Source organism: Chinchilla lanigera, unplaced genomic scaffold (genome assembly GCF_000276665.1).
Source record: "Chinchilla lanigera isolate Chin_1 unplaced genomic scaffold, ChiLan1.0 scaffold00063, whole genome shotgun sequence".
Lineage (NCBI taxonomy): Eukaryota > Metazoa > Chordata > Mammalia > Rodentia > Chinchillidae > Chinchilla > Chinchilla lanigera.
Genome location: NW_004955464.1, coordinates 8,141,986 through 8,160,088, shown reverse-complemented (window position 1 = coordinate 8,160,088; position 18,103 = coordinate 8,141,986). Strand labels below are relative to the sequence as shown.

General features: G+C 36.1%; 1 protein-coding gene across 1 annotated transcript in view; it reads right to left on the bottom strand.

Moving 5' to 3' along the window:
* Faf1 (Fas (TNFRSF6) associated factor 1) overlaps positions 1 to 18,103 on the bottom strand; it is a gene marked incomplete at its 5' end in the record, with an annotated part of 440,455 nt that overhangs the window by 317,710 nt on the left and 104,642 nt on the right. Inside the window, 2 exon segments of the mRNA XM_005398612.2 lie at positions 8,523 to 8,728; positions 17,679 to 17,725. Coding sequence (XP_005398669.1) covers positions 8,523 to 8,728; positions 17,679 to 17,725 — 253 coding nt within the window.

The window sequence follows — 18,103 nt, the reverse complement described above, 5'->3', positions numbered from 1 at the left end:
TACCACTTTGTAACTCTGTATTGTCTGTACTGTTCTTTTGCTATTTTGTAAAAGGTTGTCTGTCAATGTTTTCCTCCTTTTATTTTTAAAATAAAAAAATAAAAATTTAAAAAATTTTTTTAAAAAAAAGAGCATACATCATGATCAAGTAAGTTTTACCCCAGAGACGCAGGGATGCTTCAACATATGTTATGTCAATACATGTACTATAGCACATAAATAGAAGCAAGGTCAAAAACCTTATGATCTTATCATTAGATGCAGAAAAGGCTTCTAACAAAATCCAACACTCCTTTATGATAAAACCCCTAATGAAAAATGTGTGAACTTTTTGATGATTTGTTGCATGCTGTTTGTGAGTATATTTTTGAAAATTTTGGGGTCTATGTTCATTAACAAGATTGGGCTGTAGTTCTAGTTTTTGGTTGGATCTGTGCTGATTTTGGAATCAGGGTAATCCTGTGTTCCAGGAACAACTCGGGAATATTCCTCCTCTTTGAATTTCATTGAAGAGTGAGGAGTAGTAGCATTAGATCTTCCGTGATGTCCTTGTGGAATGGATTGGTGACTCTTCAATTTAATTTACAACATTTTATGCATAAATTAACTCCATGTGATTCTTAAGTGGACAAATGATAATGGCAGTTATGTTATGAAGATGACCAGAAATAAACAGATGACATAGACATTAAAATATTTTGATTAATTACTTATAAAATTTAAAATGTAAATGTTTTACAAGTATGAGCCTTCAAAGGTTATAAAAAATTATTTAAGTCTTATGTTCTGATGATATAAATGCAAGACAGCCAAGAATTAACAATAAAGTAGGACTTAGTAGTGCTGTCTTTGAAATGTGCAATCACCATTTTTATTGTTATTTTTATTAATGCATGTTTGCTGTATATGATTACATTCATCGTGGGAAATCAATACATGTGTATAACACATCTTGCTTCTCCCTCCCTCCATCTCTTAGTCCCCAGTAATCACTGTTTACAAAATGAGTATGTTCCAGATTCATACATGAAAGGAGATATATAAGCAGTTGGTTGCTTGAGAGTATACTACTCACCTGGAATATGTATCTTCAAAATGAAAAAAGTATTGACAAAAATTAGAGTTATGTTTTGATTCTTTAATGTCTACTAAAATTGTTTTCCAGTATCCCTTCACCTAAAAAAAAAAAAAAACTCCTTCACTGACTATTCCTTTATGTGTGTAATTATCAAGGAACTTGATTTAAAATTATCAGGTCTGTTGGGGGAAAAAAATGACCTCATGGGGAAATTTGATTTGGTACTCATCCAATTCAGTTTGCAACCAGAATTTTGGAAAGATTTAAATTCACGAACCAAGGTGCCAATGTATTAGGTACAGTTTCGAGCACTGCACTGAAAGGACAGAACAATTATCAGTACTATCAACCTTCAAATAGATCAATATATAATATAAAGCCAGTTTTAAAAGTTCTCTACTCTTTCAATAAACCAGGAAGACAAATTAATTGTTTTTGATGATTTCTTTTTTTTTTTGAGACAGGGTCTCACTATATATAGTTCAAGCTGTCCTTGAACTCACTATATAGCCCAGGCTGGCCTTGAACTCAGCCTCCTGAGTGAGCCATGATGCACAGCTTTGATTATAATCATTTTCATACCACAAAAGAAGGGAAAGCTTGAGAGGTTATATGAAGAGAAATAAAAAAGGGAAGACAGTATCAATGGAAAGTGAGAGAATATACAGGGAAAATCAATCCAATTAACAAACTATCAGAAATAAAGTTAGAAGACGCTTGATGATGGAGAACCTGCTGAAAAAGGTAAAAGAGTATAAAAGCAAAAAGCAATACTTAATTCACACACATTTATGTGTATATGTATGTGTGTGTGTGCATATATATATTCTAAAAGAGAAAGAAAGGGGGAAAACAGGCTTTAATGGTAAAACTTATATACAAGAAAAGGGAAAGGGAAGGAAGGTTTGAGAGGGTATGAGCGAAAGGAAAGAAAGAGGCAACAAGCAGGAAATATAAATAGACAGTGAGACAAGAGATAGATAGGAAGACCGAAGCCAATTAATGAACTAAAAGAAACACAAGAGCAAACATGAAATAACCCTTGGTGTGGAAGAACATTTTGTGACATAGTACTATAAAAGTAAAAGCAATAGCTAGTACTCTTAAGCACTTATAAACACATACATGCCCCCCTGTCACTTATAAAACAAACCAGATCCAATACTGCTCCTAGGATTTGGTGATATTTAAACTAGAGTCTGAGTTAGTTCAGTGTTCTCCTCCACCTTTGTCTAAATGGGACAGGACACACAGAACATGCAAGCAGCAGAGTTCTTCCCCTCTGTGGTTGTGGATGGAAACTCTGGAAGGTGATCCAATGGCTTAATTAAATCTCAACTGAGTTGAACTCTTCTGTACCTGGGAATGAGGAGGCAAAAAAATCCAAACTTTCCAGTAGTCTGTCACTTTCCTAGTCTATGGGCAAGTCCAGAGAGTCAGCAAAACTTGCCGTCCTTCCAGAGCATGCTTTTGGAGGTGTGGCTGGTCAGAGTATGCAGACTGCTGTGTACTCTGAGTTCCTCTAAGCAGATTGGACCAGGGGAGGGTATAGTGTTTGTGTTGAAAGTTCCTAGTTCCCAGTCTGCTGTTCGTCCCTCAGGGGATACATTCAGATTCCGACACCCCTCCCACCATAAAACCTCATGGAGCTAAAACTCATTGCCTGCTGCCACATTCATACCAGTGCCGTTTCCAGCTGTTCGCTTGTGCTTCTGCAATTCTCTCAGCCCAGAGTTCACTATGGGGGGAAGGGGACTCTCTCTCTCTCTGTGACCTCATGATTTTATTTACTGAGTCACAGTCACCTTTTCCTGGACCCTCTCTAATTATGAGGATGAGTGGCCACTTCTTCCCTGTAGTTAACCCTCAAAACTATGGAAAACTGGGGATTTTCTGTACCTATGTAGGACGCGTTAACCAACATGGCTTCCCACTCCCAAGTCAGTTTTCTGCTTGTTCTACTGAGGCAAAGGAATGAGAGAGAGCTTCTAAGATGACTTCTCAACCCAACCTTGTCTAAATCTGATGGGAAACAGTGAGAACTACCACTCCCATCCCTTTTCACTTGGCTGTAGTCAGATCTCCTCTCTGCTGAGGCTATATCTCTATCTAGTAGCAGAGCCTATGCTCACAATAGGAAGCTGAGCTTTTTCCTTTTTACTGCTGCACAGTAGGGAAAGACGCCCCTCCCCAACTGAAGCACAGCTCACTCCCTGCCTGAGTGTACCACTTCAGTTAATTTACTTATTTTTCTTATCACCAAATTTTCAGGGCTCCTCCTGGTTGCTCTCTTAAGATGTAGTCAACACATAGCTCCATACCTGTTATTTTGGATGCATACCCTGGAGCGACTTCTAAGTGCAGACTGCCTCCCAGCCACCATCTTCTTCTTGCTCCTTTTTACTTTAGACACTAGGCCTTACTAAATTGCTCAGCTGGCCTAGAAGTTATATTCTTCCTGCATGAGCCTCCTGAATGGCTGGGACTATAGGCATGTGTCACCACAATTCAGCCAGTTTTTTTAAGTGACAGAAGTTGAGCTAACTTTTAACATTTAGAAGAAGGATTTTGCAATGGGACCAAATGCTGCCCTAACAAAAATATTCATCAATAAATTAAGAAAGTAAAGACAAAGTCACACTTTTGCAAACTGGTTCACAAGAGGCAAAGGAGGTTTTTACAGTATTACTAAAACTCCATATGTGCAATATGAGTGATCAATTATAACTAATGCTGTAAAGATAATTCATACCATTTCTGAAATTTTAGATGAGGTTTAGTAACTTAGAAAATACAAACTCACTTAAAAGACATACTGAATTCATGACTGCACTTCCTTGTTATATATTTTCCAAATTAACACTATAAAAATATTTTTTTCAAATAAGACTTACATAGAGAAAAGGGAAAAAAAACACAGGTCTGTAAACTATGTAACAGCAATATACATATTTATCTCCACCCTTAACTATAACAGAAATATACTCATTTATCTACTTCCTCCCTCTCTCTCTTCCTTCCTACAGAGTTCTCACTATGTTGCCCAGGCTGGCCTCGAACTCCTGAACTAATATGACCTTTCCTCCTCTAGCTCTAGAATAGCTCGGACTACAGGCTTACACCACCATGGCATTACAATATCTTATTTAATCCCTGAAATATCACTAGAAGATAGGGATAAGTACTATTTTACGAATAATGATGGTATGTACTGAATATCTGTGTCCCATCAAAATGTGTATATTAGAGCCGGGCGTGGTGGTGCACGCCTGTAATCCCAGCACTCAGGAGGCTGAGGCAGGAGGATCCTTGCAAGTTTGAAGCCCGCCTGGGCTACAAAGTGAGCTCAAGGCCAGCCTGAACTGCAGAGCGAGATCTTGTCTCAGAAAAAGACAAAAAGAAAAAAAAATGTGTATATTAAAATCCTATCAACAATGTGATGTTATCTGTAGGTAGAATCTTTCAAAGGTAACTAAGTTATGACGGTAGAGCCACAGGATGAGATTAGTGGCCTTATAAGAACAGAAACAGCAAGTCTGGTTCCCCTCTCTCTGCTCTCTGCAATCTCAAGATTCAACAAGACAACAGCCATCTTTAAACCACAAAGTGGGACCATAGCAGACCTCAAATATACAGGTCCTTTGATTTTCCATTTTCAGTCTCTAGGATTCTGAAAACTGATGTCTATTGTTTAAGCCACCCAGACAATGGTATATTTGTTGTATCAGCCCCAAGTGACTAATACATTTCATAATGATTAAAATCACACAACAATGAAACATGAAACCAGCCTTCAAGTAACAAGTATGTCTGACTATAAAATTCATGCTTTTCACCACTATTATTGCCTCTCAAACTGTATATGTCATTCTTATCTAATATATAAACTCTGCTTTGTCTCATAGTTAATTGGTCATAATTATTTATCCCTTTCTTTTAATAATTAGGAGCTTCTCCTACCCCACAGAACTTTCAGAGATCTGGCTGAATGAATGGAGGATTTACTTTTGCCAAAAATAATAGGGAGGTTTATTAGGCATCAGAGGGCTTTTGTGATGGTTGATTGTGTCAACTTGAGTCAGAGAAGCTCAACTAAATTGGATCAGCAATTCCAACCCTAGGGTAGCTTGTCACCTGAATGGTATAAAGAGGAAATGAAGGACGGATCTATTTCTGTTCCAGTCTTTGCCTTCACCTTAAATGTCACTTCCTGGCCTCCAGTGCAGAGTCTTCAGCTTCCAGTGCAGATTCTCAGCCTTCCGGTTAGAAGCTTCAACCTTCCCTCACAAACCTATCACCCTCCTGATAGGGACTTGCATGGGACAATGCAGTGAACTCCAGACCTTTGACTGAAACCTTAGGATCTCCAGTGCGCAGACAGATCCTCTGCACTCTTCAACATCCAACTCTATAAATGGTCACTGTAAGCCAATCTTATGAATTCATATATATTTGTATATCTTGTATTGTATCTATTTCTCTAGTAAACACTGACTGGTACAGATTTGTATCTCACACATGCTTCCAGTGATCCTAGTCACACAAAGAATGAAAAGAAACAGGCTACAGACATTCCAGCCTTGACTGGTCAAGTGAGCTTACATTACTAATGAAGCAATTTCATAAAATATATTCATTTACCACATAGTGACATTTCAGTAAAGAATGGACTACATATACAGTAACTGACCCTAGAATTATATTGCCTAGTGACATTATAGCCATTTTAGTTTGGGAATGTACATTCATTCTATGATACCCAACAATGCATTACCTGACAATGCATTTCTCAGAATGTATCCCATCATTTCGTCACATGACCATAGTACACCTGGAGACAGAATTTTTTTGAGGGGAGGACAGGGTCTTTCTATGTAGTTCAGACTGGCCTTGAACTCACTCTGCAGCCCCAGCTGGTCTCAAACTTCTGGTGATCCTGTCTCAGCCTCCCAAGTGCTGGCATTACAGGTGTGTGCCACCACACCCAGCCAGAAACAGATTCAACTGTGTTTAGACAATAATTTATAGGGGCTGGGGATTTAGCTCAGCGGCAAAAGCGCCTGCCTGGCAAGCGCAAGGTCGTGAGTTCGGTTCCCGGTACCGGAGAAAAACCAAAAAAAAAAAAAAAAAAAATAATAATAATAATAATTTGTTTAGTAACAAAGAGGAAGTACTCTAGTCAGAGAAAAACAATTACATTATACAACAAGTACATTACAACAATTGTAATGTAATGTACAATTACATTATACAACAAGTGCTCTAGTCAGAGAAAAACAATAACATTATACAATAAGTACAAGTAAGAAAAAAAAAACCAATAATGCAAAAGAACACTGAGGAAAGGGGCAATGTTAACAAGATGGCAGAACAGGAAGCTCCAGATCCTCCATCCTGCTATGGACACATCAATCCTACAAGGAAACACATACCAGTTCCCTTTGTGAGAAATCCAGAAAACAGTTAAGAGACTCCCACCCTCTAGGTTGGGAAGAAACCAGTATCATACAAACCCACAGCATGATCCCTTCCTGATTCAGAGAAAACTCGTAGCTCCTAAGTTCTGCCTGGAGAAGGAAAGACAAGATTGAAATACACACACAGTGTTCAGATCTTTTAGTAGTTGCCCAAGAGAATGGCTTCTGTCATGTTTGAACCTAAACACTGACAGAATCTAAGCAATGTATGCAGCTAGGAGAACAAAGATGATGGATTGAACCAATATATACTCATTCATCAGAGTTCTTAACACCACTCTAGAAAACGGAAAAAGTTAGGGCATTTATCCAACATCCAAGATTGCTAAGGTGCTGCTCAAGGCACTGATGGCTGTCTCATTTGTTCTGAGGCACTAAAAGAATTCACACATTCTAAATATCTACCTAAAGCTAGGAAGCCTACTGCTGCTGTTGCTTCTGGTGCTGCTACTGCTGCTACAAAAGCCCTGGAATATATGAAACAGAGGATAATACAGGTTGACAGCCTTACCTTGGGCGAGAATAGAGTATGCATCGAAGAGTCCATCATTTGCGGACACTGCCTGCAGTATTTTCTCAAGTGCTCAACTCAGAGCACTGGTAGGTCCCAGCACACAGTGCTTCAGAACATTTAAGGCTACTAAGAACAAAAAAGCTTGTCCCAGCACCAAAGAATCTGGAATTCTACAGAAAGACAGCAGAGGGAGCAAGAAATCACATGTTCCTAAAAGACCAGGAAACCCCTTCAAATTGAGAATTTACCTACATAAATCCAAAGACACATTCGTAAAATAGGTGTGAAAAGCCCAAGAATCGCCAACTGGGGTGACTGATAAAGGATTTTTCCTGCATGAATCTAGTTCATAAAGTCTGAAACAGGTAGCTATTTTTTTAAATGTGGTCCCAATTGTTCCATGATACACAAAGAAACAGGGAAACAGCAAAACCAAAGGAACAAAATAAATCTCCAGAAACAAATGCAAAGGAAATGGAAGAATATAAAGTTATCTAAAAATTAACTCAAGTAAATATACACTAAGTGTATATATTTGTAGTATAAAATATACACTAAAGGTGCTCATTGAGCTGAAGGAGGAATTTCAAAAATAAGAGTATCAACAGAGACAGAAATTATAAACAACAAAAGAAAAAACACCAAAACCAAAAATTAAAGATATTTTAGAGGTGAAAACTACAATAACAAAATTGAAAAACTCACTAGAAGGGTTCAAGAGCAGATCTGATATAGTAAAAGAAAATAATCGATGCACTTGAAAACAGGTCATACGAAATTATCTAGTCAGAGGAGGAAAAAGAAGACAGTGAAAAGACTTATGGAATTCTAAAGGATATGGTCTCTACTACCATGTGGGTTGATTTACTTATTATAGAAGTCACAAAAGAATAGAAAGGGCCAGAAAGTTTACTTGAGGAAATAATGGACCAAAACTTCCCAAATCTGGGAAACAAAATGAACAACCAAGTTCAAAATGAACAACCAATTAAGAAGTTCAAGAAACCCAAAGCACTTCGTTAGGATAAATCCAAAGAAGCCCATACAGAAATGTGAAAGAATAAATTTCTGTTCTTTATAAACTACTCAGATTCAGGTTTTCTACTATAACAGCACAAAACTGACCTAATATATATGGAATAGAATTAGCTTTAGTTGTAAAGCTTGTATACAATGTACTCAATTATTATGTTGTATTTTTTAAGCTTTTAGATTTGCATCCATCCTAAAACAGAATCATAACTATTATTTTTATATATATATATATATATATATATGTGGCACAAAAAATTATTAACATATCTAAATATCAATAGTATTTAAAATTAGAACACAATGTTTTAATCTGCTTGTTTTCCCCTTCCTGTTAGCAGTCAACTCAAAATAATATAAAGTAAATGTTTACTTAATGAATTATTCATTTGTGAGGTCTTTACAGTAGAGAAATCCTTACCAACAGTACAGCTGTCTTCAAGTACCACATCTACATTTCTGTCTCTGTACTCAACCCTGAAGTCCAGCATCCGAGGTTGCCTTTCTACAATCTGCCTGGATGGCAGTACAGGTCGAAATGCTGAAGAGGAGGAAGGTGTAGGAGCTGGAGCTGAGTGACTTGCTGGATCAAATGCAGGTCCTGGTATGGTCTCACCTCCATATTCACTAAAATGTTGACAAAAAAGAAGGATTATCATCACCCTAATCATTACAGAATACTACTGAAGATTCTCTTCATCCTTGGCTTGTGTATTCTTCCTATGAAGTTTACCAATCCATGTGTGAAGACCCAACTTAAGCTCTACCTCCTGCAATATGTCTTTTCTAGTGACTGAAGGCCACATTATTCTCCCTCTCATTCTTGCCTTTTTATGTCAACAGTGCCATCAGCTGGCATTCATGAGATTTTGTCTTGTGTTATGTTGTAAGACGCTGTTTTATTAAACTGTGAATTAAGAAGTATCTTCTCCTTCAGTCATTCTCACCGAGTCAATATTTAACTCATTAATGTTACTTTCCACAAACACTACTTTGAAACTTTATTGCCCTTAAACTTTAATTCTACTTATCTCACCCCTGGTCCTAAGCAACTTTTTTCAAGTTTACCAATAAAGCAAAAGCCACCATGGGAATTTCCCTTATCTTCTTAACATCAAATCCACAAACTAACTCATGTATGTATTCTCTTTTCTTCCTATAAAATAGAACAGATAATTTTTCTTTTGTATGCAAAATCTAAAGTCATCTCATTAGCTTCACACTAGGGATTAGCCATCTTTTCCTTTCCAGTATCTTTGACAACTCTTCTGGAATTTTTTAAATAACTTTTTTTTTAATGGTACCAGGAATCAAACTCAGGACCTCACACTTGCCAAGCAGGCGCCATGCCACTGAGCTATACCCCCAGCCCTTGAATAACATTTAATTATGTTCCAATCTTTGCCTTCTTAAAACATAAAGACAAAATTTTGGCTCGGCCCACCTAACAGCTGTCTCATTTGTAAAATGGGAAAAATAATTGTATTTGCACAATGCCTGGTACTAAGATCTCAAACTCATTATGTCCAAAGCTTAACTCATTAATGTTTCCTCATCCTGATCCTACCCCATTATTCCTAGGGTCAGGAACCCAAGTCAGCAATCTGTGGTATTCCCTTGACTACTCCTTTCTCTATCCCTACATCTAATGAATCCTTTCAATATTAACTACTAAATATCTTTTGAATATATCATCTATCTCTGTCCCCTGCAACTGCCACTCTAACATCCCTAAAAACCATCTCTTATACAAACTAATGCAAAACAGTTTGCACTATAATCTCAATTAATCTCTTAATACATCTCTTGCTTCCTTGCATTCCACCCATGCCCTTTCAACAGCAAAATTAAAGATTTAAATGTCTTCATTTCATTTTCTCCCTCCATCTCTCAATTACCTCCCTCTGCTCTTTTGATAAAATGGCCCATGAGGCCCTGTATGATCAGAATTCAATCTAGCCACCCATCCTGGTCTTATACCATGGTAGCTATATCTCTGCCTATGCTAACAGACACAACAGCCTCCATTTCATCTCTCATATTGACTCTTTCCATTTCATGGGATACATAGTTGGGGAATATTCCTTGAAGGAATATCCTTTCCCTCCTCCAACTCATCCTCACATCCATCTTCCTTGTAACTAATTATACTCACCCTGCATATTTCAGGTTATTTTTCAACTAAGTCTAGAGACTAGACTTAATCCCCCACCACTTTCTATAATTATAAAATTACATGTATCGTCATTTGACATCTATGTTCCCACAAGAATGTAAATGCCACAAGAATAAATCTTACAGTTGTGTTCTTAATGGCTGTATCCTCTGTTGTGAGTTCCAGACTTTACATATAGAAGAAACTCCAATATTTAACAAACTGATAGTAGAAAAAATTATTTAAAACACTGGCTTTTCCACATCTTAACTGTAATATGTATTATAACCTTCCCCCCCCCAGAAAGGGAAAGGAAGTAAGAGAGAACATAAGGAATAATTCAGTTGCAACATCATTTAGCATGTATCTTCCATCACTACCAGGACTCAAGACCAGCTCTAAAAAATCTACTCCCCCTGAATTTAAGGAAAAACAATGTATTAGACACCTACATAGGAACAGTAATAACCAATACATGCCCAAGTCAAGTACTGTTCATAAAGGTAAGCTGGTGAAAGTCTCTAAAGTTTGCCACAACTTAAAACCTAAGAAAAATGGTCTAAGTTAGTAAAGAGATCACTGTTTTATTGTTGCTTTACTCCAAAGACATACTTCTATATAGTCTATTCTGTGGTGCTGAGGCTGACAATCTACAAAACTTTATTTTCCTTTATTAGATGATTTCTCATTAAGTTTTGCTGATAAGGGGGATATAACACATAGATTAACAGGAGGGTAAGCACAATTTCCTTCTTCCTACTCGCATGCATTTCCATCAGCATCACCTATAGTTTCCAGCCCTCTCGCTGCCTTTTTCATCTTCTTCTTATTCTTCTGTCTTTTGGTGTTCGTATAGCCAGCTTCTTCATATTCCCTCCGATACCAATCACAGCTGGACAATGTGAATTCACCCCAGCTTCATGGATTCCCTCTGAGTTCATAGCTCTGTTAATTCCACTACTTCCTAAACTTAAGACTGGTGACTTCTTGCAGCAATTGTTACAGTTATGTTTCCTCACTTTTAGCTTTTTTGATTATATAACCCACCCTACATTAAATTTCCTCTACTGAAATACCTAGATCCTGACTGGATAGTGACCTACTGAAAAGGTTCCAAGAAACATATTTCCAAAGATGACACTCAGAAACTGTCCTGATTATGTCCTTAACTTTCAATTCATTGCTAGCTAGCTCCTTCCAGCAAAAAACAGTATACTGGTGAACTATGTCATGCCTTAACATAATTATTAGCTAAATTATCATGTGTGGTTAATTATGATGATATACCTATTGAAACAATGGCCTGAGATAACAAAATGATGGATTGGCTTAATTATTACAATGGTAAAAATGACAACAAGGACTACGGCTGATTTCTTCTGACTCGAATGGGGATCTTACAGAAAATGACATACAAAGTCATGATACCACAGCTGCAAAGTTTTCAATATAGCCTTGTAAAGAGAGTTTCTTATTTCTTCTAACAACATATATGACCACCAAAATGAGGGTAATATTGCAGACTGCAGAACTGTAGAGAAAGTTGAATAAACAACAGTGTATCTCTTTTGTGAAAGTTAAGGTACTATTTTGGAAAGAGTGAAAACCTAAGAGGTAAAATGCCCAGAGGGACTCAGATAAAAGTTGGAATTCTGAACCCCAAATCTCTATAAGCCTTTTATAAACAGAAACAATTCCTCCTGTGACTGAAAAGGCTAGCCTCTGCTTGTTTGAAAATTCTAATACTCTTACTTAGGACAGCTGCCTTGAAAGGGCATGCTTATACTCAGACCTACCCACTCCATTCCTATTCCCTCTAAAGTCAGATCTAGTCATACACTAAAAGAAAAAGTATAGGGCCTTAACCAAGAAGAGATTATTTATATCTAAAAATAATTACAACATTTTGATAAACTATCCAGGAAAATTCTTACATAAATAAACTTCAAATGTGTTGGACCAAAAGAACTTTGATAGGACAAAATATAATGTTAGCTTAAGCAGCTCTAAGTACCTTTAATAGCTGGCTAAATAAAACTTAAGTGTCAAAAGAGTCTACACTTATTAAGGATGAGATATCTGAACTTATTTAACATAATGTAGAAGAAATCCAAATGTTTAAAGAAACATGAATGCTGGGATGGATTTGCTGTGTATAACCTGAGTATGCATGCATCCTCTTATGAGGTCATGGAGGATACTATATTAAAGCATTAAAAAATACATTATGTAAAAGAATCTACATTCTTGAAAAACTCTTAATAGCTGTTTCTGGGAAATGACATCACTGAGACTTCTTAGTAAGCATGATGAGATCTCAAAATTGCAGAGGTCAAATGGCAAACATAGTAAGAAAAGGATTTGAGCAATTACATTAATGGACAAAAGCAGCAATCGGAAGATTATGACTGGCAGAGATCTTCAGTACTTAACTGAATATGGTACTTCTAAGGAACAAAATTAAAGGCCAGTCCATTGAAATATTACTTGATCTATAACAGCAGAACTTAGACCTGGCAGCCTAAATTGTAACTTCAGTAACCACAATGGAGAGTCACATTCACTCCCAGTGTTTCCCAACACATGTTTGTTCATGATATAAAAGCCTTGGATTAAATGGGCAATCTGGTCCACCACAAAGGACAATATACAACAAAGTCATACATATGTATTGCAATTTTTCTAAGAAATCCCTTAAGAGACCTCTACCTGTTACTACCTGTATAATGATAAAAGGGAAATATTCAGTTTTTAGAGGATTCCTACACTCTAAATCTGAAATTATGCTAATCCTTTTGGATTTAACAAAAGTGTAAGATTATAGCATAAAATGAAGCTTTGGCCCTTGGACTCACTGCAGGTTCTAACAGTCAACCTACCCTGCCATTTCTCCCTCAAGCCCTGAATATAAAATACAAAAAGATACTCAGTGACTGGCAGAGATCCTACACACTGTACTGGTTTCCCAGCCCACGGAGTTAAGGTTACTTGCAAATGATCTTGCACAATTTTTTATTCTCTGTACTAATTTGCAAGTACTATGACAAGCCTTTTCTTTCACCAAAGTATACAGTATAATTTCACTGGCTTTTCCTAGAGATTATGCCAGTTCTCCTGCTTATTGTCACAAAAAGTTGTCTGGAGAGATCCTAGTCACCCAAATGTTTCACAGAATAACATGACATTGATTATAACGATGAATGAAACTAAAGAACAGAAGTAATAAATACTTGGATGCTTTATCATGACAAATGCATGCTAGAGATTAGTATATATACATATCACAAAAATGCAGGTACTTCCAGACCTTGACAAAGTTTGGGGGGGGGGGTCAGTGATCAAAAACAAGCCAGGGCAAAAATTCTGTTGCCTCACATTTCCCATCAATAACAAAGAGACAGCTAAGTCAAAAAAGGAAGAAAAAATTTATACTGGCAAGAGCAAAGTTAGATATGTAAAATACATTGGCACCAATTAAAATCAGACTAAAGCATTATGGCCTCAATCAAAGATCTGCCTGAAAAATGGTAGTGAAACAAAAGCCTGTTGGTACACAGAAGGTAACACTGTACCACAGGGTGACCATTTTATTTAGAAAGAGAGATAGACTGAGGTGTAAATCTTCCATTAAATTGTGAGCAAAAGTTAATGGCTTGAACAGCAAATGAGAACTTAAAGTCAGAAAACTAGATGAAAGAAAGTCTAGGAAAGAGATACTAAAATGAATCTTTTAAAATGGATGCAGAATATGAATATATTTGTTTCTTAGGTGAATGTTCCTGTATAAACTACCCACTGGGGGGAAAAAAGAAATTATTCATTAAATAGGAAACAATGCTGTGGAAGCCTCCATGAAGAAATCTATTTAGACCTAAACTTCAACTAATGAAAGTATTTTTATCCTTACTCAACTTTCTTCTGCAAACCACTCAGGCCCTTGGAAGGCAATGAACAAAAAGCAAAGTAAACAGGAACTCTGCACTTGTTTATTTCAATTTTTAAAAGTCCATTCATGAAAAATCTTTGGGTACCTGCTGCAAAAAATTCACATTTATTTTAGAAGTAAATTTATGATCAATTCAGACTTTTAAATGGGCATTTTTGCTAAACCAGAAAACCTGAACATTTATATATAGAAAGTACAATAATTAAGGTCAATTTCATCTTTTCTTGATGTTCTTAATTATTACACAATGGATTAGGAACATACTGTTCATGTTTATGGGCTTTAAATGAGTTGACCATTACCATTCAGTGGGTAGCTCAAATTATATTATTAATTCATGAAGTTTATTTTTTTAAAAATAGCACTTCCTTTCTAAAAAATAACTGTCCCCAAAAATAGTTTCATATGAGGCAGTACAATACATGCACATACCTGATGTTTATTTAAGACTGAATGAATGGTTTGCATTTATGACTCCATAAACTACACATATATTGAATTAGTAGTATACTGTCAAATGAAAAAGCCTTGCAAGAAAAGCCAAAAGACATGCCTATATTCCTGAACACATCATCATCTTGTTGTATCATCTGAGTCATTTATTATTTCTACCTGTACAATTAGGGATAATAATGTCTACCTTTACCAGCTTACAACTAAAAACAAAATTGTGGGGGACAGAGCTTGATTTAACCTTTTTACCCAAAGACATGTCATGCTTACTGATGCATGGCTTTCCCAAGGAGAAAATCCAGATTTCACAACTTTCTATTATTCTTGCAGTAGTGGGCAAGTCTCTATAAATTCTGAGTTCTCTCATCTGTGAAATATACACATTTACGTTTTAAGGGTTGTACTTAGTATTAAATGTGGGAAAATGTCAGTTGCTTGGCATAGTACCTTAGGCATTAAAAAAACATGTTAGTTTCTTTCCTTGGACTTCATGGGTTCATCAAAAATCACAGTCCTACTTTTGGATTCACATAAAAATCAGATTTCAAGAAAAACTATAAAGCACAGAAGTATTTCTTTCTCCCCTTCCACAGAAATTTATGTTAATAACTGACATTCTTTAGACTGCATATAATTTGTATAATTTTTTATTATCTCTAGCCAAAACAAGTATTAACACATCAATGCTGTGGTTATTTAATTATTGCCTATCAAAAAGTTCACTATCCTATGAGACTATTACATAATACAGTGTTTTCTTTATAATATTTGGTATCTCTTTTTTTTTTTTTTTTTCGTCTTTTTGAGACAGGGTCTCATTATGTCGTTCAGGATGGCCTTGAGCTCACTATGCAGCCCAGGCTGGCCTTGAACTCGTAATGATCCTCCTGCCTCACCCTCCCGAGTGCTGGGATTACAGGCCTGCACCACCTAGCCCAGCTGGTTATCTCTCTTCTCTGTTAATGTATGGACTAACAAATTAAGACTCAGTTATATATGCAGACTATAGTCAACATTATAAAAACTAGACATACAAAACAATGATCTTTGTAAGTGTCTGTATATGGCATTCCTAGTATTGTATCTTCTGCTTTCAGTGTTAAACCTATGAATGATTATAAGGATCCCTCTTTTATTTTTCTCTAGCCCATAGACACAAAAGAACAACTTTCAATTATGTCAAATTCACAGTGATTTGGAAACTAATGAATACAGGAAGGAAACAGTTGAAGAAACTTAACTAGATATATAACTGATTTTGCTACACAGGCATGACTCATTCCTTTAATTTAAAAGAAGCAAATAAAACCAATGCCAACCCACTCCAGTCAAATTTAAATCCAAAACATCACAGTAACTACAGTATCAGAAAACAATTATTACTGAGTTTTCAATCATACAATTTATTAAGCAAAAAGCTTTATCTGTAATGGAAGAGATGGAATGTTTCAAGAGGAAAGGGAATTTCTACAGTTCACTCAAAGCAAATGCTATCCTTGTAAGATGTATCCAGTGGGTATTCATGACCTAGCAGCCAAATCCACAAGAGTTTAGCACAGCAAAAATCTTGGCACAAAAGGAGTAATAATAACATTCAAGAATGAAACTGCACACACATTTAGCACTCTGAAACTTTCTAAACTAAGACATTTTAAAATGATCATGAAAAAGTACCTGTAATCATCTGGTTTGCTTTCTAGATAAGGGCTTCAATGTAACTGGGTGCTTTTGAACAAAAAAAGCTAGTTGCAGACTTGGAAATCAGCTACATTTACTCTGAATGAAACTCTTTAGAAAAATTTTTAAAGAGACAGTGGAGTATATATGCTTCACCTTAAAAACAATTCATTATTAAGAGTGGTCAGGTAACAAACATAATTTTGTTTCCATCCTAAATATGCAAGGATTTTCCTATAAAGTATAGTATACTTCATAGTCTAGCATGAATTTTTAAATGTTGTTACAACGGCACTTTTCTTCCTCTCCAAAACAATGTTTATTCCTAGTCTGCTGTTTCTGCTTGCCTCATCTGCACGTACCAGATCATGCTTCAGTAACTTAGAAATCCCAGCCACCAAAACTCAAGCCAAAGTTTGAATTGGGGGTGGGAGGGTGTCAAGTAAGTAAACTACAACTTGGAAAGGAAAATGCTTTCACCTCCTATGACTTTATAGTGTGTTCTTTTAATCCAGAATCAGAATCTACAATTTTCAAAAAAGTTATTGATGTATTTTTAACTTAAATATGTTTTAACTGTTACAGTTTTCTTGGCCTCATCTTCCAAATTTGACTTTCTGGCAAAGACACAAACCAACTAAAATCAGTCCACATGTTAACACTGGACATTTCAGGAAAAATAGTTCAGTGTTCAGGGACGTTTCATAATTAAGGATTTAGCCAGGCATGGGGGCGCACGCCTGTAATCCCCTGCACTTGGGAAGCTGAGGCAGAAGGATCTTTGCAAGTTCGAGACTAGCCTGGGCTACAAAGTGAGCTTAAGGCTGGCCTGAATTGCATAGCAAGACTCTGTCTCAAAAAGACCAAAAAACAAACAAACAAACATAATTAAGGATTTATTTAACTATTGCACATCATCATATGATTTAGAAACCACAATGGAGGGGGTAAAAAGATTACAGTTAAGTTTGGAGATAAAGCCTGAATACATGACAGTCATACTCTGTGGCTACTGAGCATGTCTCATTTCCTTAGTCCCAATCAATGGCATAAAAAGGATTCGGTTCCCTCCGTCCTATGAATTAGAAGATGACCTTGTAAAGCTTTCTTAAAAATAAAATAAATCACCTTGAAAGACAATATTACACAATTTGGAAAAATACTGTGTAGTTAAAAGTGGAGACTTTAGAGAAGTAATATAATTAACAATATCAAGACAATGACTATATTAATGAACTTATACAACAAAAATCAAATACTCCACCAAAAATAAAAATAACTAATAACTTTCTCTTTTCCCCTCTCTGCCAAATTGTCATCTTACTATGAAGCTGTTAATAACATACCTTTGTAGAATGCCATTTTCCTGGGGTATTACACCATTGATAGCTGCCTGCAAACAAAAAACAAGGATCATTTAAAGAAACAGCTGCTGTCCAAGGAAGATGGGTAATACTACAAAGGGAAATAAGTATAATTCAAAATATTTATATAAATGTTACACTAAATATTTATTTAAACAAAATAATGAATACAAAATACTGTTTACTTAATGATGTAAAATACACTCTATTAAATGGTTCTCTATTTCTTGATAATAAAACATTATCTTTGAAAATTTTAAAACATGCATTTGGCATATACTACCACCAAACCTTGAGTCACAAAAAGTTAAACTCTACAATCCTCATTTAAGCAAAACACTCGCAAAACACTCACAAAACATTGTTTAAGGAGGCCGGAACAAGTAAAATCAGTACCTTCAACTAAT